The sequence below is a fragment of the Seriola lalandi genome, unplaced genomic scaffold (genome assembly GCF_002814215.2).
Source record: "Seriola lalandi dorsalis isolate HSWRI2012SDOR001 ecotype SW California unplaced genomic scaffold, Sedor1 jcf7180002054945, whole genome shotgun sequence".
NCBI classification, from domain to species: domain Eukaryota; kingdom Metazoa; phylum Chordata; class Actinopteri; order Carangiformes; family Carangidae; genus Seriola; species Seriola lalandi.
Window position 1 is genome coordinate 3,736,060 of NW_019525496.1, and position 22,248 is coordinate 3,758,307.

Genomic DNA, 22,248 nt, shown 5'->3' on the forward strand with positions numbered 1-22,248 from the left:
GAAAAGACCTCTTCAGGTGTTGTGTATTTTTCCTCATGAATAATATTTTTTGTGTAATGATCAGGAAAACATAAAACAGGTAAAGGTTACAATGTGGTGCAGTGCGCTTAATAGTGGGAAATATGTTATTCACATAGAGAGGCATTATGTGAAATCACCTGTATGGGTGGGAGGGTATGCAGTAGTATTAAATATCTAATAATTTCAATTAAATTCAGCAAAATTCAGTTATATCTAAGGGTGAGATTGGTTATACTAAGGGAACCTGTTAACCCATACAGTAGAGCATAGGCCTTTTTCCACAGCAGACACCTGTCAAGAGTAGGGGAAGCCCAGGTGTTATTAACAGGAACAATGGCTCCATTATAATAACTGCACCAGTTGGAGGCCCTGTGTCAGAGTGACCCAGTATGAACAACACCATGACCCTGATTCTGATGCAACTAAATGCAATTCAGTCATCATTCTTTTAAAGTTTTTACATCTGTGTTTTTCCTATAGTGAGGTGTTAAAATGTCTTCTGTGAAAAAGGCTTATTCATATAAACAATAATTTGAGAACCTTGATTACAAACATCAAAGCAACAGACAGAAATAAAACACAAATTGAGGTAATAATAGTTACTTTATTTATGTTAATTCAGTTTAAGCGGACATTGTGTTTAATGGTCCAGAGCAAAGGAAACTGTTTGGGTGCCCCACGTTGAAGGCACAGAGGTAACCAAACAACAATTAAAAGAGTAAACTGTGAACGTGAGTGTGGTCCAGTAAGAAACAGAGGGACTGGTCCCAGTTATGAGGTCTGGAGGGAGGGTTTACTCATCCGTACCCTCATAGCCATCAGGAAGAGCATTCACATGTGGGTTGTGGAAAAGGGTTTTTTTGCCATCTCCCCAAGGGAAAGGCTGTAGGAGTAAAAAACAAGGCAACACATAATTAAGTAAAAATACTGATAAAAGTGTCTCTTAAGTCAGACATTTTGGAAAGCGAATTATTCTATAAAGTCAGACCTTGGTGCGAATGCGAAGGTGGCTGTAAGGGATGAACTCTGGCCGATCATGGCCATGTTGCTGTTGCTTCAGGTACATGTTCAACATGCACACAGCAACACCAGGTATGGCAACCAGGAAACTGAGCATCCTCCATTTCTCAGCTGAAGGAGAAAGACAATAATGATTTGTTTAATGAACAATTATACATCCAAAGACTAGGCTTTCTGAGAATTGAACAGCAGGAAAACAAGGTTTCCTTATGATGTTATGAATCTGCACTTACCCTGTACTCTTCACCATGACTAAAATGTCAGATTCCACCATTTTTTTGTACACTACACAGAGGAGAGGATGAGGCTTGGAATAACCTACACAATTTGCAGCAAATCCTGATTTAGCTTTTAAAAAATTGGCTGTCAAGATGGTATTATGGTGGTGAGTTACCAGATTCAATACTAGCCATGGGTCAGTAAACGCAGTGTCCTTTCCAGCAAATGCTAAAATCCCTTCACACACACAGCTGAATGGCCCTCTGATCAAGACTTTGCACCCAGTTTACCACAACAGCTTATAGACACCCCCCCCCCCCCCCCCCCCCCCATTGTGCTGTGTCATATCATGCCACCTTGACATGCTCTTAATTTAGGTGACATTTAATTCCTAGCAATTAAATCTGCCTTTCAAATTTATGAGCATCCACTCTCTATTGTCATGCCCAAAATTTCAGCCATTTTGGAAAAATATATTTGAATTTTTATGCTGTCATATTGAAGCCAGACCTATTGATAGGTATTTTGGGTGCCACATTTAATAAAGCTGATAAATGTCAATCACAGGCAGTTTCATTATGTATGGTATTAGCAAAAAAAGGCTATACATCAGAAGTGGAGAGAGGCGCTTGTGCCTACCTTTGAAATAAGGCTTAGGGAACTGAGCAATGTATTACACTTGGAAGACCTGAGATATCTTTTTAAAAAAAAAAGTCAGGGTTATTCATGAAAGTTTGGAATCCAATTAAAAACCGTTTTGGTAATTATTGGCCAGTGATCTTAATATTTATCAAGTATTTTTATTATGCAAAATTAATATTACATGTTTGTTTGTTTTGTCTGTGCCCTGTGTGCCTTGACTGTCCCAAGCTGCTTGTCATGTATTATCTGGTGTGACATACCCAACATCCCAAGTTTGTAGCATTTCTTATGATAAAAAGCCTAACCTTCTCAGTTTACAAGGAAGTTGCATCCTCCATTAGGGGGGCAACAGATAGTTTTTCCTTTTCGCCTTGCAGTTTGCCCTCTTTACTGTTTCAAGCAATCAACAGTCAGTGCGACATACTTAGAAATTATTAAGACTTTGAGTGCATTGAATCAGTATGGTTATTACAAAAGTACTGTCATAGTTGTCCCAAGTTGCTGTATAACTACTCATGACAATTTCATGCAAGTAATGTTTGTCACAGGAGTTTTATTTGAACGAACTGTCAAGGCTATTGAATGTTTGATGTGTAACCTTGTTATGAAAAATAATAAATAAATATTGAAAAAAGAAAAAGTTATGAACGTCACTTGCTGGGTATAATTAGTTTGAGCCTTACACTTAGTAAAAATTATCACATTCAATTTACTTCTGCTCATTTTCTTTCTGTCTCAGCTATATCAAATGAAAAATTAAAAACTGAATAATTGCCATTGTATAATTGTGTTAAAATCTGTTTTTTCTTTAACTGTAATGCATTTTTTCTGTTCGTGATAAACTACTGTAATCTATTCAAAGTTACCTTTCACCCCTCTGCAATATCTGCTCGTATCCTGTTTATATCCTGTATTACCTTATTTGTTTTTTCTTCAATGACTTCTTCTGTAAACTACTTTCATAACTTGATCAAAATTGAGAGCATATATCACTAGGAATAAGAGTACCCAGTGACCTGATGTGACCGTGTTGTTGCTTAGCTTGAAAGAAGAAAGTGTTATTCATGACACTACTGAAATTTCAAGCCATGTAATTAACAAACTTAAAGTGACAACGCTAAGACTTTATGAGTATAAGTGTTAATGCTTGTAGGGGGGGGACAGACTGATATTAAAATGTATTTAAGGTAGAAATTAGCTTCTTCTACGCACTGTCCGCTCAAGGGTGTTCAGATACTGCTAATGCTAAGAAAGCTAACGCTGGCCCAGCAAGGTCACCGCCAAAGTATAACAAGTTGTTCAAAATATAAATTACATTAAATACAACCAGTGAGTTATAATGAGGTGGTACAGTTACCTAAAGCGCCGTGTCCACCACCAGCAGAAGCAGAAAGCTGGCGCCGGGCCTGGGTCAAAGCAGACCTTAGCAACACTTGCGAAGTACGTCCGAGAGCCGCCATTTTCCTTTCTGAGAGACGATGGGACCGGAAGGAATTTTCTTATAGAGGTGTCACGTGGGCCTCCACGGCTTGAAGCCTCTCCTTCGCCCCCAGCGGTGAAACTAAGAACTACAAGACTATCTTTGCTCAAGTTTCTGTCTCTCGCGGGACTTTTATATGAAAATTGGAAAAATTATGAAACAACACCAGAGGGCAATGTAGTGTAAGAATGTAAATTTAAGTTAAGAATAAACTGTACTCAGTATTTAGTTTCAAAGATAAGCTAATCCTTTCTTTGTGGAAAAGTACTGATACCAAGTTGTGAAAATACTCCATTACAAAGTCATATGTTCAAAATCCTCTAAAAATATTAACATAAAATGTATTTACAACACCAAAAGCAAAAGTCCACAGAAAACTGGTTCACAATTTTTAATATTGAAACTTTAAAGAGAAAATTGCATTTTATTCTTGAAGCAGCAAGATGGAGCTAATTTAAACTACTTAATGTATAGTTAAACACTGTAAACTAGTCCCCCCCCCCCAACAAAGAGGCCAGGCACCCCTCATAAGATTCACCTCTCAGTTCACAAGATAAATCTGACAGGGTGAGATACATTCAAAACACGTGCTGTTAAGGAAGTTTAGTGTTTCTCTTTAAAGGGGAGGACTTTCTGTGATCTCATGGTCAGAGTCCAACCAGAGAAATCCAGAGATAATCTGGATGATGAAGGTGAGTGATGAAAGTTCAATTTATCATAGAGTCTATTGAGTCTTGTTTGTTTTTTGAAATGTCTTTGCAGTCATTATTGTCAACATGCATAGAAATCCATAACTGTGTAGAAATGTGCATTAATCACTGCACTGTCATGCATGTTCAAATGACACAGTGAATTATACACTGAATAGTTTATACATCAATGAGGACAATGCTCTTACATCATAATTCACTTGGTGAAGCGTCTAATTAAATTTGTTGCATGTTAGTGTTATATATATACGTTATATACTGTATACAGGATATAATGGCCAAAGTTTATTTATTGAGTCGTTAATAGTTAACATATTAGGCCTGAAAACAAACAAGTGAGATTTAGCTGCTCTCTGATTCGCCATTGCTCTCTGAGAATCTCAATTTGTCTATGGACTGAATACTTTGATTATTAATTACAAGATGTTTTCAAGGTTGCAAAGAATAACATAGTATTGCACTACCAGCAATAAAGAGCCTAAAAAAATCACTTTTACCAGATGAATCTGATCTCTTTCAGTTATGGACTATCAGTTCCACCAGTTCGGACCACCTGATAACAGCTCCCTAAGTGGAGAAATCAAAATCACTACACAACCAGGTACAACATGTACATGTCAGCTGATTTTGATTCATGCTTTAAGATGTTGCCTTAAACTAAGAGAACAAGACTGTCACTGTTTGAAGGTATGAAGAGGATCGTGGCGTTTGTCCTGTATGGCTTCCTGGTGCTGTTGCTGTTAATTCTGCTGATGGTCACTGGGATAAAATGTATGACTTTACACTCAAATTGAGCTGGGTCATTCATATACTGGATTGTTACACAACAATTATAATATGACTATTTTCTTATCTCAAAGTTTCCCAGTTAAACAAGGAAATCACTGATGTCAAACTTCACCTTGAGAGTATGAGTCATGCAGGAGTATCTTCACCGTCCAGTTCGGGTGAGCAAACAGGTTTTCAGGTCTGGATATATTGATGCAGCTGCATGTTTGATGCCCTCTCTTAAAAAATGTTTTTGTTGTTTTAGTGGCTTTCCAAACTGCAAGTGAAACAACTGTACAGAAAGAAGCCCAAGTTACAGGTAAAACCTGAATACTTAAATATCAATAAAATCAGAACTCATAATTTTTTTGCCACTCGCACTGTATGACTTGTCTCAATCTTCTCAAACCAGGAGCGTGTAAGGATGGATGGACGTCTTTCAGTGAAAGCTGCTACCTGCTGTCCACCACTGCAGCTACCTGGATCAAAGCACAATCTCTGTGCGTAGCACAGGGAGGACACCTGCTGGTCCTCAACAATGTAGAGGAGCTGGTGAGGTTTAAGTGTTCTCCAGTTTGGTTCCACATAGTTACAGTGGCGCTGGCAACTGGTTATGATTGTACACAGGCCACTGATAACAAGCACTTTTACAAGTGTAACAAAGGTTTTAAAATAACCTGTTGCTATCTTTTTTTATTTCTAGGACTACATTTCATCAGTTGTTCAGATCTATTCCAACTACTGGATTGGACTTGTGGAGCGACACGAGGAGGGACACTGGACCTGGGTGGATGGGACTGACTTCTCCTCAACCCCAACGTAAGAGAAACAAGAAGCTGTGAAAATGAAAAGCACAAACAAATGCTTGGGAATAGAAGTCATCATTGTGTGTAACATAATTATGTCTCCTCCCTCCTCTGTGTGCAGTTTCTGGGATGAAGGTCAGCCTGACAACTGGGCCTTAAGAGAGAACGGAGAGGACTGCGGGCAGCTTCACGCCTCTGACCGACGCAAACGCAAGAGGTGGAACGATGCAGACTGCAGCCTGCAGTACCAGTACATCTGTGAACACAGGGCATGAGAGACAGCCGACCTCTCTGAGCTGCTGAGCCCACACCAACATCACAGGCCTGATTTGTTGGGGGGAAAATGGCAGAAATTAAAACGGATGCAAATTATGTTTCTGATATCACTTTATAATTAAGAGTGTGGATCACAAAAAGCTGAAATTTGCATACACATCTTTGAAACCTCTAATAAAATAATGACTACGATTACAATAGTTCTTTTCTCCTTTAGTGATCTTTAATAAAAAGTCACTCTTAAATGTTGGTGGTGAGTTTCTTCTGACTGCGTATCCCTGCATCCCTCGGCTCACTTGCAGCGGTCACTGGGAAGGTGGGCATTTCCTTCATTATAACCTGCCTTGGCAAAGCACAAGGCTGCTTTCCTGTCACACTCACAGATGAACTTCTCGCAGGCGTTGTTGTTATCTACATGATGAGGACAGAAGAGAGCAATACTAGTGTTAGGAAGAGAATAAAAGAGGTGGAGACAACAATTCTTGGTCCATTTTTACCTCTCCCAAGGAAGTTATGTTTTTACCTGTGTTTGTTTTTTTGTCAGCAGGATTATGTAAAAAAGTACTGAACCAATTTGCACTGAACTTGGTGAAGGGATGGGGCAAGGGCCGGGGAAACCCCGTTATATTTTGGGGCATATCTGGATCATTTACTATGAATTTTTTCTATGAAGTCCGGTGTATGTTGTTTGACAGTGGCCTTGGCAGAGGTCTGTGTTCTCTGAGTGCCCTTCTAGTTCTAGTTTGTTAAACACTGATTGATATTATAAACAAGAATGATGTAGTTCCTTGTTTTTCCCTGACAGAAAACTCAGTAGCTAGTCGGTAGAAGTTGCCGTGTTTAGAGGCGACATTGTTGTCCGACACTCACTCAGACAGGTGATGGTCTTGCTGGCCTTGTCACATCTGTAGCTGTATATTTCAGTGTAAGGATTGTCGAAGATGGGCCAGCAATCGTCATGCTGCATGGCTTGACCGTAGCACTGGTCGTGCACCTGACAACACCTACAAGATACACAAAGCATGAGGAGGTCATTACAGCACGTTCTGCATATCAAGCTGAAGCTGCAGAAAAACACTAAGTTAATTTCACCATCTTTTGGAAGCTTTAAATTAAAATCAGGCAGCAATTAACAATTACTTTTTAATTATCAATTAAACCGCCAATTAATTGTTCAATTACTAACCATTAATTCATTAATTAACATTGAATCACACAGAATCCAAGGTGATGTCTTCGTATGCCAAGTTTCCTTTGAACAACAGTCTGTTGTTGTCACTTTTCTATCGCAACAGGACTAAAACAAGCAAATATTCACATTAAAAAAGCAGGAACCACTGACTTCATGGCCATTTTGCTCATAAAAAATACTTGATTTATTGAATGAAAATTGCTGATTTGTTGCTGATTCATTTTTGTTGATTTACTATGAAAACTTCACAAATGTTTCAGAGCATTTAGCGTCAAAAACTAAACTCCATTCAGCTTTATCGTCTCTGGGTGACGGCAGGACGTCTCAGAGATAGGCATCTCAAAACCTGAGAAAATGAAACTAAAACTATCTGCATGTCACGATACCAACAGAGGGGAAGTCAGAAAATATTGTCGGCCTTTTAAGTTTTTGTACTACAGTTAGAGGAATGTTGGAGCTGAAGAATCGAATCATAAAAGCACAACGCAGAACATGAACCAGAACAGCAGAGGAGTATTTCTGTACCCGAACCCTCACCTGTCAAGCTCATCCACAGGTGTGCCGGAGCCTCCCAGCCCACAGTAGCAACCGTAGTCAGTGTAGTCAAACAGCGGCCAGCTGTCAGGTAGAGTGCAGATGATCATCGCCCTGAACTGCCACAGAGCTGGGTAACCCATCACTGTGGGATATGATGGAGAATCTCAGACAAAGCAAAACCACCTTGCAGTACCTCACAAGGGATAAAAATATCCAGGAATGAGAGCTGTCATGGCAGAGACATTTAATTACTTATGGGTTGGGATGCTGAGGAACAGGATAAGCAGGGAATGAGTCATGTGCATGATGCAGGTGTGTAAAGCTTAAAGCTTACGTTGACTGTTGACCTTGAGAGCTGGTGCTTTCCGACTGAATTGCCAGGAGTCTCCCAACCTTCATACATTATGCAATGCATATAGTGTATACCTACACATACACAAACAAGAGCCCCTCATATACATATTATTTTTGTGATGTTGTACTATTATACTATAGATTATTTCCTTTTGTGTTAACATAAACACTCAACTTGAGTAACCTGCAGTGGAAAGTCACGGGAACTCTGACAGGTGCCAGCTATTGACACAGCTGTCGAGTTATTCTAAATTCAACTTCAGTCTAAACTCAAGTGAGCACAGAGTGAGCAGGAACAAATAGATCAGGGAATATTTGATTAGCATAGGATAAGATAAGAGGTTTTGAAGGGTTTGTGGGAGGCAAACCTGAGATCATCTCGACATGTTGTGTATCCTGTGGATATGTTTGAAATGTCTTATCCTACACTGTGTGGGAACAGACTGAATTTGACCAAAAGCTTCGGCTACTGACAGGATGAACAGGGTATTATTATCTATTATTACAACTCATTATCCTTTCTATTTCAATACCATGAACATCAAGCCACATACCAGAGCACAATACACTGTGCATCTGCTTTTTCTTCTCTCTCAGGATTCGGTTCCACTTCACTACTGATGGTCAGGCATAAAACAGTCACTTGACCAAGACATTTGGCATTTAGGGCACAAGTGGAGACAATAGGAAGACACAAGCTGTTTCCTGGGAGTCGAGCTGAAGAGACAAATTAGTTTCATGTAAATGAAGAGGGAAAATACAAAGGATTTTATACATGAACAAGGCCTGAACTGTCAGTCTCCTTGTTCGTGTTTTCTTTTAACTGCTTCTTCACAGAGATACTCAAGTGCTGCAATATAAAAACACTCTGTTTTGAATAAAAGTCTTGCATTATAAGCAAAATGTACAAGTATCAAAAGTGAACTGTCAATGCATTAATGTGGAAGAGGCATTTTGCCGCTACAGTGAGGCAGAGCTATTTTTCATAACAATTTCATACTTAGTTTGGTCATTTAATCATAACAGAGCGGCACATTTTCTAAACTAACCATATGTTTTAGTGAATAGTAACAACACCTTATTTGCCTTTGAATCTTAGAAGGACCATAGAAGTATCAAGTAGCACAAAATAAAAAGTTCCTAAAATGTCTGCTTAGGTACTGAAAGCACTGAAATAAAGTCAAAACAAAATGCACAGGTCACCTAAAGCTCCCACCCCCTCTTATCTGTAGTTGTCTCACACCTCCTGTGATATAAGAGACTGCAACCAAACCTCAGGTTCTTATGACTGTAGCCATGAATCTGTCAGCTCCTCTGCTGCTGCTTCTCTCCGGTAAGACTGAAAAAACAACTGTCAATATGTATCAATCCTTTACAGCGAAGGGTGCATCTCTCTACCAGAGTCCTGTCACAGTTAATCATATTTGTATGTTTTGTATTAGGAGACTCATTTTCTCCTGATTCGTTGTTTATTTTTCTGCCTTATGTGCCTCTACCAGCTTGTGTGGTCAGTGGCGGTCGGCTTCCCAAGGCCTTATGGCAGTTTGGGAGTATGATCCAGTGCGCCCAGCCCGATGTTAGCCCTCTGCGCTACAGCGATTACGGCTGCTGGTGCGGCTTCGGGGGGAAGGGAACCCCTCTGGACGAAGTGGACATGTAGGAAGCTGTCACTCCCCAATTTTATCTCTCATACATCATCCTTAAAACAAAAGACACTTGGGAAACTTTCTCGATCATGCCTCTCTAAACCTTCCTCTTGTATTCTCAGGTGCTGTAAAGTTCATGATAAATGCTATGAAAGAAGCAGAAAGACTCCTGGATGCACGGCCATTGCTGACCTTCCCTATGTTCTTGTTTACGACTTCGCCTGCTCAAACCAACAAGTGACCTGCTCAGGTAAGACTGGCACAAACTGATACAGATTCATGCCATTTTCACTGACTTTCTCTCTCTTCCTGATGAAATTCAAGGACTTCAATTTGAAATGTCCTGGGATGAAACTGGTCAAAATTATACAATAGGTTCAATTTTCAAATTTAAAACTCTGGATGGGAAGAGCTGATCATAGAGCATTTTCTGTTTACCCTAGGCAGATGATATAAATATTGATATATTTAGTTGCCACATTTTAATGTTATTAATGTTGATGTTATTTTTTTTTCTATAACGGTTATATAACGGTAGAGAATTGGCAGAACTCAGTGAAAAACAGACGGTAGATTTACTGTAAATAAAATGAATTAAACGAGGCCGCATTTATGGGCCTGAGTGTAGTGTGTATATATAGGGACTGTATTGAAACAGCTATATATAGGCATTACACAGCCTGGAATCTCCCGCTCCTGTGTAGCACCTTCACACCGGCATTTAGAGAACGTGACCAACATATGTTTAAAACGTGCCTCATGTTTTCTTTTTACCCGTTTCTCTACAGCTGCCAACAATAAGTGCCAGGCTGCAGTGTGTGAGTGTGACCGTGTGGCCGCTCACTGCTTCGCTCAGGCTACATACAACCCTCAAAACAAGAACCTGGATCCCAAAGTCCACTGTGTCAACTGAGTTATACAACCTCCCACAAAAAAATACAAGAGAATGGTGGATTGGTAATATTGTTCTTTAAAAAAAATGTTTAATTTCTCCATGATTTTTAAATAAAACCTGATGTAAAAGAAAGTCTGATTTTGTACAAAGGCGTGAGTTTAATAGAGAGAATAAAAACAGTGAAACTCATGTTGCCCTCCAGTTGAATTTCACCCTCTTTGTGTCCTCGTGTGTGTTTGCTCACACGGGGAGAGCTTCTGCAGCAGAGGTTGAGTTTTTTAAAGTTTACTTAACTAAAACTTAACTTTAACTTTTACATCTTACACAACCAACGTCAACATCGTCCACTGACACATATGGATTAAGAGACTTCATTTGAGCCTTTTTTTTGTTTTACTGATCATAAAGAAAGAAGCTTTAGTTCTAGTTATGCGTCGTCGTGAAACATCATCTCTGTGTGGCGACTAAAATTTGCACATTTACAAAATACGAGATTACAACATGGGTAAAAAAAAAAAAATGTTTTAAATTGAAATCAGGAAGACATTTAGTTTCCGTTTTAAACAAAACAGTCCAAATAGCAGCTGTGAACAACAACAGAAAAGCTATCATTCCAATACACGAGGCGGGATCGAGGCTGTGTGGATTATATTGGCTTGTACAGAAGAGTGGTCACATACTTCTTTTTGTATCGGTGTGTTGCACTGAGAACCATCACCCCGTCCTAAAACACAACCACAAGAGCATCATTTACACACAGATGAGGCTTAAAGCTGAAGTTGACACTATACAAGAGGAAATTGATTACCCGGGTGAAACGTTACAATGATTGTGATTATTGGGAATACAAGCATTAACATTGTGCGTTGTCCCACAGTTTGATCGAAATCCATTAGGTGTTTAGATGTTTTAGCTGACAGACGGAGGGGTTGATCTATAATTTCCCCCTCACACTGTGAGAGACAACTTTTTTTTTTTTAAAAAAAGGAGGATTTGTTACCTTGATGGAGAGGGCGTACAGGTGATTAAGCATCACATGGTTAGGCTCCGGAAGTAGCGTCGGGTCACACTAATGAAGATCCAGAGAGACAGGATGCATTTCACTAAACTGCATGTTGTGGTGACAGGTCTGTCGAGCGGTGCGTGTCATTAAGACGAGCATGTATTCCAGCATCAAAGCCGTACTTACAGAGACACCTGTGTCCTTGTTGAGCAGCACTTGCAGCAGGTGGGGAGGTAAGATAGGAGGGTGTTTGATCTTGTCTTCTGATTTGGTCACATACGCGTCCTGTTGGTAGGGGCCGGGTGGGGAACTGGACAAGTCTGGAAAGAACGATCACATTAACACTATTTCAATACAGCCTCATGTCGAAAAACTGTAGTTGTTAATGAACGAATGCAGGTGCCAGTACCTGAGATATCTGCAGAATCCTGCGAGTCAATTCTGAGGGCGTCAAAGACTTCAAAGTCAGTCGTTTTCACCTGGATAATGTTATTGACTGTTCCGGTTTTAGACGTCATCACAGCCTGGGAGAGAGCGTAAACAGACATTTGATAGCGGCACTTGTGAGTGTAGGTTAGGCATTTTGTAGCGGCAGGAGAAACAAGAGTACATCTAAAATGTAGGTTTTCACTCACCCCAGTCGGATCCAGAGTCCACTGACCATCCACACAGAACTTGTACTGGTGCTCTCCCTCCGGCAGGTCCACTACAGCCACAAAGTTCTTCTGACTGGGTTTGAGAAACAGCCACGTGTCACATTGTCATTTCAAGACACAGTTCAAGGACGCAAGGCCTTGATAAGCGTTCTGCATGTGTCAAACTACCTTCTGTTGAGTGGGATCTTTGTGGCCCAGTTGTTAAAGGAGCCGGACACGAAGACTTCTTTGGCGGCCCCTGACCATCTGAACACGGTTGGCCTGGCCTGAGTTGGACTCTTGCTGTCACTCTCCAGGTCCTGCTGCCAGGCCAGAAACTCCTGTATTTCCTGCGGAGCCTGTACAGCGCGATATCAATGCATTGTTGCCATGTTAACGAGAGCGGCTTCAGCCTCTGCACAACAGCAACACAACACTTCCTGACTGTATGAGCAGCTGGGAGGGAGGCGAAGATCGAGTCCACCGGTTCATGTGTTAGTGTGCTTTTGAAAAATGGACAGTGTGTTTTTTCTTGCGAACTCTCTGACATTCATCCTTCTCATGAGAACAAACATAACACACACACTTTTTGGACATTTTCACGTTTCGTTCTTCTGTCTGGAATTTTTGGTAAGTCAGTTACTTCCAAATCTGTCATTACAATATTTTAAGTTTGAGTGAGTACAGTTCACTGTATAGCACAATAAGAGAAATACTTTATGGTCTAATCTTTCAATATTTTAACTTTGTCTCATCCTGTTGCAACTATTCAGTTTTTACAAGGGTGTTTTTTACCAGTGTTTTTGCCCATTTTTATATTACTGCCAACCATTTTCCAAAGCACACCAAAAAGTTTTTCTGATTTATTCACTTCCTTTGCAGCAGCCTTTTAATATGAAAATCACTTCGCAGTGACTTCAAATTTGTTGAAATGTGTTTATCCATCAGCTTGAACATTTAGCGGCCCTTATTTTTTGTTACATTATAGTTGTGCACTGCACAATGGTGGGGCTGTTTTGTAAACACTGAAATGCTTTTTCGGAAACTGCTTAACCTGGGATTTTAAAGTTGGTTGTTGAACAGCATTTTTTCACTGCAGGGAATTCAAACTCTTCAGACTCTTAATTCACCAACAAAAGCGTATAGCTATTGCTTTAAATATGAATATAATAATGAAATGAAAGACACACTTCTAAATGTATGTTAGTAAATAAAGACATGACATTTGGGTCTTACGACTTTTTTCAGATACATTATAAACTGCAGGTTTGTGATAAAAGTCCAAAACAGCATTATGTTGTTTTTTTGAACACATTTTCCATTATTTGCTTTGAAAGAGTGTGTCATGTTTTCTCTGTCACACCAGTCACATCTTTGGGATGGATCTTACCCTAATGTTATTTTGAGAAAAATGTCTTGGTTCAGGTTTATGGGGAAATTAAAAAGCAATTCAATATTCAGCATCAAGGATTTCAATGGTGGCCATGAGAGCTCAACGCTCTGCAACTTAAGAAAACATCTTCATCAATTTAACAAAACATGCTTTGCAAAAAAAAAACACATGCAAATACACAAACGTGTGCAAATTCAGTCCAAAAACACACTGTAGATTTCTTACCCCCAGCAAATTACTCCAAGAACACAACCAAAATTATGGAATTAATCACATCCAATTCATAATCAATGTACAAAACCACACAGAACACTAAGGGCGTTTCATGTTAGTGCAATATAATGGGAAAGTCCAAAACAAAAGGCTATTTGATTTCATCACACACAGTCTGCAGTATGACTGTGTGACAGCATTCCTGGTGTGAACTTCTTATCATACCTTTGAATCGTCTCTCTGGAAAAGATCTGCGTCCTCTGTGCTGTCCATCAGGATGTTGGGACGAGCCTCTTTCCCTCCCTGCTGTCCATCCCTGTACGACCTCTCACCCTGACCCCCGCTGGATCTGTCGCTGCTGCTGTTCCCCATCCTGGAGGCATCAACCACTGCCACACACACATCAACATCAAGTCAACACCTCTCTGTGTCCCGGGACATGCAGGGCACAGACCACCACCAGGAGCCTCGCAGTGGTCCCTGGACATGACCAAAAGGCCCTTCTATTATTAAAGCTAAAAGTGGCCTCTTGCAATCTCTACTATGAACAAAGGTGATTGTTCACTGGTTTCATTTTCTTTTTTTACCCTCCGTGCTGTAACCAGCTGTAGTGGAGAACACAACAACACAACAACCACACCACCAACCCAAAATCTTCCCAGACGCGGGTTGTGTTTCTGCAGTCTTATCAAACGATCTACTCGGGGCTAATTTACATGTCTTCGTGAAATCGTGTCCTTCTCGTTGTTGTTCCTGTCTTGGGGCTGAAGTTTTCCTCTTGGACTAAAACAAAAACCATCATGAGGCGAAGCAGCTGCAGAGTCCCACGGATTCATCACAGATGAGCGATCCCCTCTGTCCCGTGTTCACCTACCTGTTTCTGTCTTTAGGCTCCTGTTGTCAGCCGCGGCTGCGTTTTCGCCATTTAGTGGAAACTTCAGTCTGTGTGAGTGTGTGTTGAAGAAAACACACCTCTTCCGCCTCCCGTCCTCGAGATCAGGGCGAGTTGAAGTTTAACCCGATTGTTGCCAACTGTTTGGTTTTACGTACGTGACTCGTTTTCAACAAGTTTAAATCAATACAATAAGAACAAAACTGTGACTTTCACCCGTTTGATGGCTGAATTTACAACATGAAAACAGGCTGACAACAAAAACAGGCTGCTAATGGTTTACATGGGGGAAGAAAATAAAAGACACGCATGCTCAGAGATCAGTCATTCATTTTTGTTTTTGTTTTGTTTTTTCTATTTGTACATATGCCTCCTATAAATGTATTTAAATCTAATATTTTGCTACCCATGGTGTGTGTGTGTGTGTGTGTGTGTGTGTGTGTGTGTGTGTGTGTGTGTGTGTGTGTGTGTGTGGATGTTTTGTTGGGTTTTGGGTTACTGATTTTTGTGTAGTTTATATGCTGAAATGGAATTGAGGCAATAAAAATAATATTTAAAAAATAAAATTCATATATTTTTTCATTTTCTTAATGTTACTTTTTTTGTAACATGATGTCATAGTTTTTGGCTGACTTGCAATTTTTGAGGACACACTGGTTTTGTCCCAATTCAGGGGTCTATGAAGATGTGGCCCTTAATGGAAAAGAAGGACGCATTTCTCGGCCACATTTAAAGGAGCCTCGAAATGTCTAGTGGCATCACTGTGATGCCATCGGTCTGCAAAAGCAGCCTCCGAACGATGCAATTGGGACACAGCTACTGATTCATGTTAAGGGGTCAAAAGCCAAACACAACAGGGACCCGCTGGCCTGGAAGACATTTTGTCAAAATGATTTTGTGGCCAGAATGTGTTTGGGTTATTTTTAAATGTATCATAAAAACAAATAAGTATTTTAGCTCATATATTTGTCAGTTTGGCAGATCTAGATCATTTACTATGAATTTTTTGTGTATGTTGTTTGACTTTGACCTTAGCGGAGGTCTGTACTCTCTGAGTGAGCTTCTAGTTTTTAAATTTTGTATCCATGTCGTGGGGTGGCCAGTAAACCAGACGTCTGTAGTCAGAAAAGCCTTTTAAGATTTCTGCAGCTAGACAAAAAAGTGTCCTTGCTCCTTATCACATCTGATTTCTCTGAGAGGTTCTCACGGCTATCCAGTTTCATGTTATCCACCTATCTAAAGCCTGTAGCTATACACACTCAAAATGAAAAAACACACAGTCATCAGTATTTCATTGTTCAACCTTTTAGTACATGTAATCACAACTGAGAACCCCTCCCTCGATCCCCGCCTGTGGCTCTCAATCCCTGGCGCTGGTTCTAGTCCCCCACCTCTGCCTACTTGGGCTTTGGAGGACCTTACAAGTTCTCCCTGAACTGTCCTCTCGTTCTCAAACCCTGGCACTGGCCTCAGGCTGCCAGCTCTGGCTGTTTGTCATTGGGAGGGCCTCACACCTGTCAATACAGAAAGTATTGACCAAATGATCATTAATGATCAAATGATGAAACCTGAAAAACTGTTTCCACACCACCATCATGTAAAAAACAAAACGTGCTAAGGGTTGAGGACCAGTCTGGACCAGGCACCAGGTGTGAGAACTTGGGTTCAGGGACAAACATCGTGAACTGAACACCAGGTCAGCGACCTCAAAGCCACAGTCTGCATTTCTGCAGAATTTGCATGAGGGAATTACCCAAAGTTCATAGCACTGTGACATTAAACATGGGGTTTGCCATGGTTATCACAGGACGCCTGGAAGCGCACACACACACACACACACACACACACACTTGCACTTCTATCTTTGCGAGGACACTCATTGATGTAATAAATTCCCCAGCAACCAAACCTAACCATCGCAGCTGAATGCCTAACCCCAGCCAAGTCTTTACCTGCAAACAGCATTTTGAGGGTGTGTCAGAAAGTGAGGACTAGTCAAATTTTCCCCCCAAATTCACCATATCCAAAATTCACCAAATCTCGATCCATATTCAACCACAAATATGTCTTTTTACATAACGTCTTTGCAGTCTTGTTTGTGACTGCACTGATAAAGATACATGATCAATGATTGGTCATTATATAACAATACCTCGTTAGTGATTCCCAGAGCTGTACTACGTTCCCATGGATTCTCTCTGTAAAGTTGGTCCTCGGTGCCTCGGCACACACAGGAGCCACTCAAATAGCTTATGTCCAGAACAACAAGAGGAGGTGCTGTAGTTAAACATCTGACACACAGAGAGCATGTTGGATGGGTCAGTAGTTTCTTCATGTGTTGCCTCCAATGCTCGGCCCTTAGAGAAGGTCAGCAGTGCTCCAGCCCTGCAGAGAAAAGACCCTGCCTCCCCTGCTTCAGTTGTCTATGCGTTTGGAAGATGGGGTCCCCGGGGCCTAAACAAACAAAAAAGACCTCCCACTTCAGCTGGTGTCCACCTGGAAGTTCTTGAGTTGCCTCTTGACCTTCTGACCACAACTCCCAGCAGCCACATCAGCAAAGGAGGCTTTGAACATTGCCTGCTCAGATTTCATGTAGCCAGCCTCCCCAGGTGAGAGCTGATAGTTTGACTCTTTTTGATGTTTCCAGTTCATCCTCGCTGCACTTTGTTTTGGTTTACCACACCCGCCCAGCAGCTTCCTCTGTCACCTCATCCAGCTCACTGGCAGGTCGAGATCAGTGTCAAAGACACTTGGCTGCAGTTGCAACAAATGACTAAAAGGTCAGGCATCAGTCTTTGGCCTAAAGTGTTCTGGGATTTATTTATTCATTTTTTAACCTTGTTTTTATTTTTATTTTATTTTCTTGTACAAATTTGTTTTAATGTCTTTTCATCTGTGCTTTTGTATTTATTTATTTGTAGTATTCTTGTTTTGATGCTTCAAAAGGTAAAGCGTTATTATTATAAGCATGATCATTATCATCATCATTATTATTATCATTGGTATCAGTTAAACTAACAGAACACACACACTCAAACACTCTTTATGCAGATTTATGCAAACCCTCCACCTTGATAAGCTGGTGATGAAACTTTTATTTTCTCTGTAATTAATGTGCTGGATCACTGCACAGCCTAAAGATTATATGCTCTATTTTTAGCCTTGTGACAGTGTCAATATGACCTATCAGAGTACACCATCCCTCAGACTCAACAAATTGGAACAGGTGTCAAAGGTGGGTGTGAACTGAGACCAGTCAGTACCACAAAACCCCCCCACTAATATTATTGCACAGTGACAACATTGTTGCTGTGTCATACTATTTATTGCTTCTGTGTAGAAATATGGAAATATGAAATATGAAATAAACATTTTGGTCAGGTCAACTTATGAAATCTACATTTCAGAACTAGTTTTTGATTTCGTCTCATGAAATATGAGAACATTACATTTTTTTCAAAGCAATAATATCTTACTTTTTAGATTCTATTTAGAGTTTTGTTTTGTTTACCAGACCATGTTTTGTGAAAGTAAACATTTTATTTCAGACATTTATGCACACAACATGTAAGCTACAGTGAAGCTGGTCAATGTTTCAAAGAGTCATGATATTCCTCTGCTTGGAATTGGCAAAGTTAGCCAATGTCAGATCACAGTTTGTTCATAATTAAAGGTCAAGGACAGGCTCCATCAGAAGAAGTCCTGTAGGATCCTTCTTCGTAAGGACCTTTGTACGATCGTTTCTGTCACCGTGCAAATACAAAAACTGTTAGAGTAATATTGCAATATAATGTAGACAGCTGCAGAGACCAAAGATGTGCGCGGCTGTGTTTCAAAGTCGGACTCTGCCGGCTCATGCAGAAAACCTCCAGAACTGTTGATGATAGAAGCCAAGCAGAGCTCCTCCTCGTCCCCTGGAGCTGATGTCTCCATGACAGTTTTACCTCCTCTGCACTTCCACCTCCTCTTCATCCTCAGGATGTCACACCACATGCTGTGGAGGGACAGGATACTTTAAATCTTAATATTCTTCTGTTAAATTTTGCATCATTTATGTGGTGTATCCGTACCGTAGTAAAGTGCACAATGGTATACGCAGTGATGATCATGAGACCGATGATGAAAGAAATGACCCCCATGTGGAGAGCCTTCCGACCCAGCCGCTTGGAGCCATCATAGTCCTGCTCGTCATAGCTCTTCTGGGCCTACGGGGTGAGAAAGATTCAAACACAACTGAGGCAGAAATGCTGATGGTGTACATGCTCATAGTGCACATGTAAGATCCTGTGGACAGGCATGAACTATGAGGAAGAAGCTAGTCCAACCTTCCCAGTCAATAGCACAAGTTATATATGACCCATAGGCACGTGTCTTTCATGGGAATCTATACTAAACATTCAGAAATATATTATTCACTGTCTTGATTTGGACCCACATTTATCTCCCTGCACCTGCCTTTCCTGTTGTCACTAATTCATATTTGCGCTGAAGCCAGAAGTCCTCAGCAGTGAAATACACTGGACTGCTGTGCCTGCATGCCTCATCCTGTTACTCACAGCTACAGCGATGCAACAGCTGCTGTTGGCACATCGTCTCAACACAGCTCCGTCCCTTCAGACGGCTCAAAGACGTGAGTCAAATCTGAAAGTGTTGTGCCGATCTACTGCTTCAAACTTTGTGTCATCCCGGCAGGAAATTAATATGAGCCAGAGAGGTGCAGGAAGAGCCACATCCACAGGCTGGGCCGCTTCAGTTTTAAACACTGATGAGAAATGATGAACTGTGTGGTAAGCAGTTACGGACATGGTTTGGCACTTGGACAGAGCATAAACTAGAAGTATATTTCATCTTAGCACTGATCAGCTGAGGCATGTGTTAATTATGTAGCTGGGCGGTTCGGAGAAGTGAAGGAGCTATTTCTGTGTCTGAACTGGCTCATGATGCTTCATATATAAACTATACGGAACACGTCTGCTGATGAAAAAGACACAAATTACTAACTAAATATGTTATATCCAGGCACATCATCCCACACAGTCTTTGGGGGTTTTCCCAGCAGCGGCACTCTCCTCTCTAATTTAGATATCCATATGTCATGCCACATGTTGACCGGTCTCAATGCACCGCCAGCATATAACTAAACCTCACACAGACATCACTTGTATCCTATAACTACTCATTAATAGTAACCTGGTATGTCCAGGCAAAACTCACCAGCACTGAGAAAACCAGCGCCACAATATTGATGGGCCACGCAGGGCAGAAACAGGTGAACATGGTGAGACAGAGGTAGTTCCTCAGAGGGGGGATCTCTTGAGCCTCCCCGTTCTTCACGAGGTCAGAGCTTCCTTGCAGTGAGGGCTTGGTGTTCATGACCGGCTGCGGCGTCCCCCCCTGAGACAGTGAAAGCAGAGAGGCGAAGCAGAAGCGCAGGGAGACACTGGGAGAGGGGAAGCGGGAGGCAGGGGAGGGGAGGAAAGGGGAAGTGGGAGGCAGGGGAGGGGAGGCAGCAGAGCAGTGATGATGGAAGAGAGAAATATGCCAGCAGAGAGACATGAGAGGGACGCAGAGGCAGGCTGGTGACGAGTCTGAAGACTCAGGGCAGCAGACGTACTGAGTCAATGCTGCTGCTGTCTAGAAACAATATCATATGGAGGGAAGTGTTGTTAAATGAGGTTTCTTCATGTTGGTGTTACTTGTGTTCTTGTTTCTTGATCTGCACTAATCCCACACAGCACCATCTCATGCCAATGAGGAATAATGCCCCAAATCCTAAACCCTCATAACAAATAGCTTAACAACAAAAATAACAACAAAAATGAACAGAAAATAGCTCCATAAATATGAAAAGTATTCTTAATTAATTTGGATTCCTGTTCATCTCTCAGAAAAACAAAACATGGGTCACTATGTGCAAAAAAAGGTCAAACAGGACACAAAAGTGGAATGTTTTAAAATAATTTATTAGGAATTTTTAAAAAGTTGTTTTTTTTTTTTTTCAAAGGAATAAACATGACAGGAAAAAAGAAAAATCAGAAAATGTTACAGTGTTGACAAGATTGTTATTTTTCAGTGAAAACAGCATCAAAGTATGAACTACCGTGGTAGCCCGCAGCAGTGTGAGCGAGTGTATCAAAATGTAAAACCTGGTATCCTGTAGATCGAGAGTGCTTTGTTCTTAAGCTAACATTCGAAGGAAAACACATTTATCGTGATCGGCCAGTGCAACGTACTAGTAGCTCTGAACATAATTGTTTTGGTCTAAAAAATAGTTGTCACATTGCTACAATCTGTGACCTCCGGTGGATTCGCAGTGATGGATTGGGGAAAAGCCACCTTTCTAAAAGGTTTAATCATCCACACTTTGACACAGATGTTAATGCAATAATAAAAAAACGTCAGATTAAAATTTCACATTTGCAACTGAGGTACCCCCACCCCCCCACCAAAAAAAACCACCCAGCACATAACACATTGGGAAAACCAATGTGTATAAAACCATATGACATGCTCACGCAAACATCAACAACCTGCAGAGTGAACCAGTCATAAACATGTTAACTGTGTATGACTGCTCCTGCACACTAGTCCTTCATTTTCCTTCACAGACAATCATCACATATTGAAAATCACAGTTAAAACAACAATATGACAATGTAAGAAAACAGCATGTTTTTTTTTCCTCTCCTGATAGGGAGCGTTTTCACACCCATACTTCCCCAACAGTAAAGTGTTGTTCAAAGACTCAGCCAGACTCTCCTGCTGGACTCAAAGCTGAAGGTGTGTCAGCTCTGGGGCAGCTCCTGAATTCACTAACAGACTCAAATCATTCATAAATGCCTGGAGAGAAATACAGCATGTGGCTGGTCTTATATTGACTGACAAACTGAAATGTTCTTGACCTCCATGTGAAGCTATGATACGTAACAGTCAAGCTTTCCAACACATTTCTCCAAAGCCTCCTACCTCCCAGACACAAAATTAGCTGACCCCCCCTCTAAGCCCTCCAGAGTCCAGAGTCATATTTACAATATTTTACAAAATTGTACAGCTCATGTAGGCATATTATGTAACTGTGACTAATGACCTTTGTCGTCTGACCATTATTAGTAGAACAAGTCTTCGTTAAAAACCTACCAAGATATACACTCTGTGACACATTCTCAAGAAATAGTATTAATCACAAATGTTTTGTTAAATTCAGTATGAACTAGTATAGACAACTAGACAAATATACAGTTTTCCAGTACAAATTACAGCTCTTGACCTTCAAACAGGCTTCACCTGGAGATTTAACTCCTCTTATCTCAGAGAGATTCAAATAAACCAATAAAACACAGCCAAAACAGATAAAGAAACAATGCAGCCATCACAAAAAATAGCAAGGTGAAACATAACAACAGAAAAAAAAAACACACTAAAATTTCAGCATCTGCATGTGTTGCTATTACATGTAGTGATAAACATTTCCGCTCCTTTTATGAACTTTTTCTGGTGGAGTTTAGTGAGGCTTCAGTAGGGTCGGCTGGGGACACCAGGTTTTGGG

General features: G+C 40.8%; 6 protein-coding genes across 8 annotated transcripts; 2 read left to right on the top strand and 4 right to left on the bottom strand.

Moving 5' to 3' along the window:
• Window positions 1–605: 605 nt before the first annotated feature.
• cox6a1 (cytochrome c oxidase subunit 6A1) lies at window positions 606–3,406 on the bottom strand. Its single transcript, XM_023393869.2, has 3 exons — window positions 3,260–3,406; window positions 1,010–1,152; window positions 606–904 (listed from the first exon to the last, which is right to left on the bottom strand). The coding sequence occupies exons 1-3, from the start codon at window positions 3,360–3,362 to the stop codon at window positions 815–817; spliced, it is 336 nt and encodes a 111-aa protein (XP_023249637.1). The 5' UTR covers window positions 3,363–3,406; the 3' UTR covers window positions 606–814.
• Window positions 3,407–4,010: 604 nt separating this feature from the next.
• Window positions 4,011–6,187, top strand: LOC111645027 (C-type lectin domain family 4 member E-like). Its single transcript, XM_023394048.2, has 8 exons — window positions 4,011–4,074; window positions 4,613–4,693; window positions 4,780–4,863; window positions 4,953–5,039; window positions 5,126–5,179; window positions 5,273–5,412; window positions 5,564–5,679; window positions 5,788–6,187. Exons 1-8 carry the CDS (start codon window positions 4,026–4,028, stop codon window positions 5,939–5,941), a joined length of 765 nt encoding a protein of 254 aa, XP_023249816.1. The 5' UTR covers window positions 4,011–4,025; the 3' UTR covers window positions 5,942–6,187.
• Window positions 6,144–9,589, bottom strand: pla2g1b (phospholipase A2, group IB (pancreas)). Its single transcript, XM_087170304.1, has 4 exons — window positions 8,580–9,589; window positions 7,672–7,813; window positions 6,813–6,946; window positions 6,144–6,353 (listed from the first exon to the last, which is right to left on the bottom strand). The coding sequence occupies exons 1-4, from the start codon at window positions 8,599–8,601 to the stop codon at window positions 6,235–6,237; spliced, it is 417 nt and encodes a 138-aa protein (XP_087026430.1). The 5' UTR covers window positions 8,602–9,589; the 3' UTR covers window positions 6,144–6,234.
• Window positions 9,284–10,698, top strand: LOC111645028 (phospholipase A2-like). The gene is made up of 4 exons (XM_023394050.2): window positions 9,284–9,358; window positions 9,525–9,681; window positions 9,794–9,921; window positions 10,460–10,698. The coding sequence occupies exons 1-4, from the start codon at window positions 9,310–9,312 to the stop codon at window positions 10,582–10,584; spliced, it is 459 nt and encodes a 152-aa protein (XP_023249818.1). The 5' UTR covers window positions 9,284–9,309; the 3' UTR covers window positions 10,585–10,698.
• On the bottom strand, window positions 10,635–14,842 carry prkab1b (protein kinase, AMP-activated, beta 1 non-catalytic subunit, b). 3 transcript variants are annotated; one of them, XM_023394045.2, is made up of 8 exons: window positions 14,685–14,842; window positions 14,036–14,199; window positions 12,394–12,563; window positions 12,205–12,298; window positions 11,979–12,093; window positions 11,756–11,889; window positions 11,567–11,635; window positions 10,635–11,290 (listed from the first exon to the last, which is right to left on the bottom strand). In XM_023394045.2, the coding sequence occupies exons 2-8, from the start codon at window positions 14,180–14,182 to the stop codon at window positions 11,213–11,215; spliced, it is 807 nt and encodes a 268-aa protein (XP_023249813.1). In that variant the 5' UTR covers window positions 14,183–14,199; window positions 14,685–14,842; the 3' UTR covers window positions 10,635–11,212. The 3 variants fall into 3 exon arrangements, with proteins under 3 accessions (XP_023249813.1, XP_023249814.1, XP_023249812.1); XM_023394046.2 differs by lacking the exon at window positions 14,685–14,842 and adding an exon at window positions 14,527–14,672; XM_023394044.2 differs by lacking the exon at window positions 14,685–14,842 and adding an exon at window positions 14,398–14,516.
• A 3,248-nt stretch (window positions 14,843–18,090) lies between these two features.
• LOC111644909 (transmembrane protein 233-like) lies at window positions 18,091–20,089 on the bottom strand. Its single transcript, XM_023393878.2, has 3 exons — window positions 19,917–20,089; window positions 18,773–18,907; window positions 18,091–18,696 (listed from the first exon to the last, which is right to left on the bottom strand). The coding sequence occupies exons 1-3, from the start codon at window positions 20,073–20,075 to the stop codon at window positions 18,685–18,687; spliced, it is 306 nt and encodes a 101-aa protein (XP_023249646.1). The 5' UTR covers window positions 20,076–20,089; the 3' UTR covers window positions 18,091–18,684.
• Window positions 20,090–22,248: the final 2,159 nt, after the last annotated feature.

What these genes read in the sequence shown, in the direction of transcription:
- cox6a1 (XM_023393869.2), bottom strand. Translation starts at nt 3,362, where the DNA reads ATGGCGGCTCTCGGACGTACTTCGCAAGTGTTGCTAAGGTCTGCTTTG. An exon ending in TGGTGGACACGGCGCTTTAG is followed by an intron (nt 1,153 to 3,259) that starts GTAACTGTACCA and finishes TTTCTCCTTCAG; the next exon opens with CTGAGAAATGGAGGATGCTC. An exon ending in ACCTTCGCATTCGCACCAAG is followed by an intron (nt 905 to 1,009) that starts GTCTGACTTTAT and finishes TTACTCCTACAG; the next exon opens with CCTTTCCCTTGGGGAGATGG.
- LOC111645027 (XM_023394048.2), top strand. Translation starts at nt 4,026, where the DNA reads ATGGTCAGAGTCCAACCAGAGAAATCCAGAGATAATCTGGATGATGAA. An exon ending in AGATAATCTGGATGATGAAG is followed by an intron (nt 4,075 to 4,612) that starts GTGAGTGATGAA and finishes GATCTCTTTCAG; the next exon opens with TTATGGACTATCAGTTCCAC. An exon ending in TCAACAATGTAGAGGAGCTG is followed by an intron (nt 5,413 to 5,563) that starts GTGAGGTTTAAG and finishes TTTTATTTCTAG; the next exon opens with GACTACATTTCATCAGTTGT.
- pla2g1b (XM_087170304.1), bottom strand. Translation starts at nt 8,601, where the DNA reads ATGCACAGTGTATTGTGCTCTG. An exon ending in GCACAGTGTATTGTGCTCTG is followed by an intron (nt 7,814 to 8,579) that starts GTATGTGGCTTG and finishes CATATCCCACAG; the next exon opens with TGATGGGTTACCCAGCTCTG. An exon ending in CCTGTGGATGAGCTTGACAG is followed by an intron (nt 6,947 to 7,671) that starts GTGAGGGTTCGG and finishes TGTATCTTGTAG; the next exon opens with GTGTTGTCAGGTGCACGACC.
- LOC111645028 (XM_023394050.2), top strand. Translation starts at nt 9,310, where the DNA reads ATGACTGTAGCCATGAATCTGTCAGCTCCTCTGCTGCTGCTTCTCTCC. An exon ending in TCTGCTGCTGCTTCTCTCCG is followed by an intron (nt 9,359 to 9,524) that starts GTAAGACTGAAA and finishes TGCCTCTACCAG; the next exon opens with CTTGTGTGGTCAGTGGCGGT. An exon ending in CCTCTGGACGAAGTGGACAT is followed by an intron (nt 9,682 to 9,793) that starts GTAGGAAGCTGT and finishes TTGTATTCTCAG; the next exon opens with GTGCTGTAAAGTTCATGATA.
- prkab1b (XM_023394045.2), bottom strand. Translation starts at nt 14,182, where the DNA reads ATGGGGAACAGCAGCAGCGACAGATCCAGCGGGGGTCAGGGTGAGAGG. An exon ending in AAGATCCCACTCAACAGAAG is followed by an intron (nt 12,299 to 12,393) that starts GTAGTTTGACAC and finishes TCTCAAACCCAG; the next exon opens with TCAGAAGAACTTTGTGGCTG. An exon ending in GGACTCTGGATCCGACTGGG is followed by an intron (nt 12,094 to 12,204) that starts GTGAGTGAAAAC and finishes GCTCTCTCCCAG; the next exon opens with GCTGTGATGACGTCTAAAAC.
- LOC111644909 (XM_023393878.2), bottom strand. Translation starts at nt 20,075, where the DNA reads ATGAACACCAAGCCCTCACTGCAAGGAAGCTCTGACCTCGTGAAGAAC. An exon ending in CGCTGGTTTTCTCAGTGCTG is followed by an intron (nt 18,908 to 19,916) that starts GTGAGTTTTGCC and finishes CTCACCCCGTAG; the next exon opens with GCCCAGAAGAGCTATGACGA.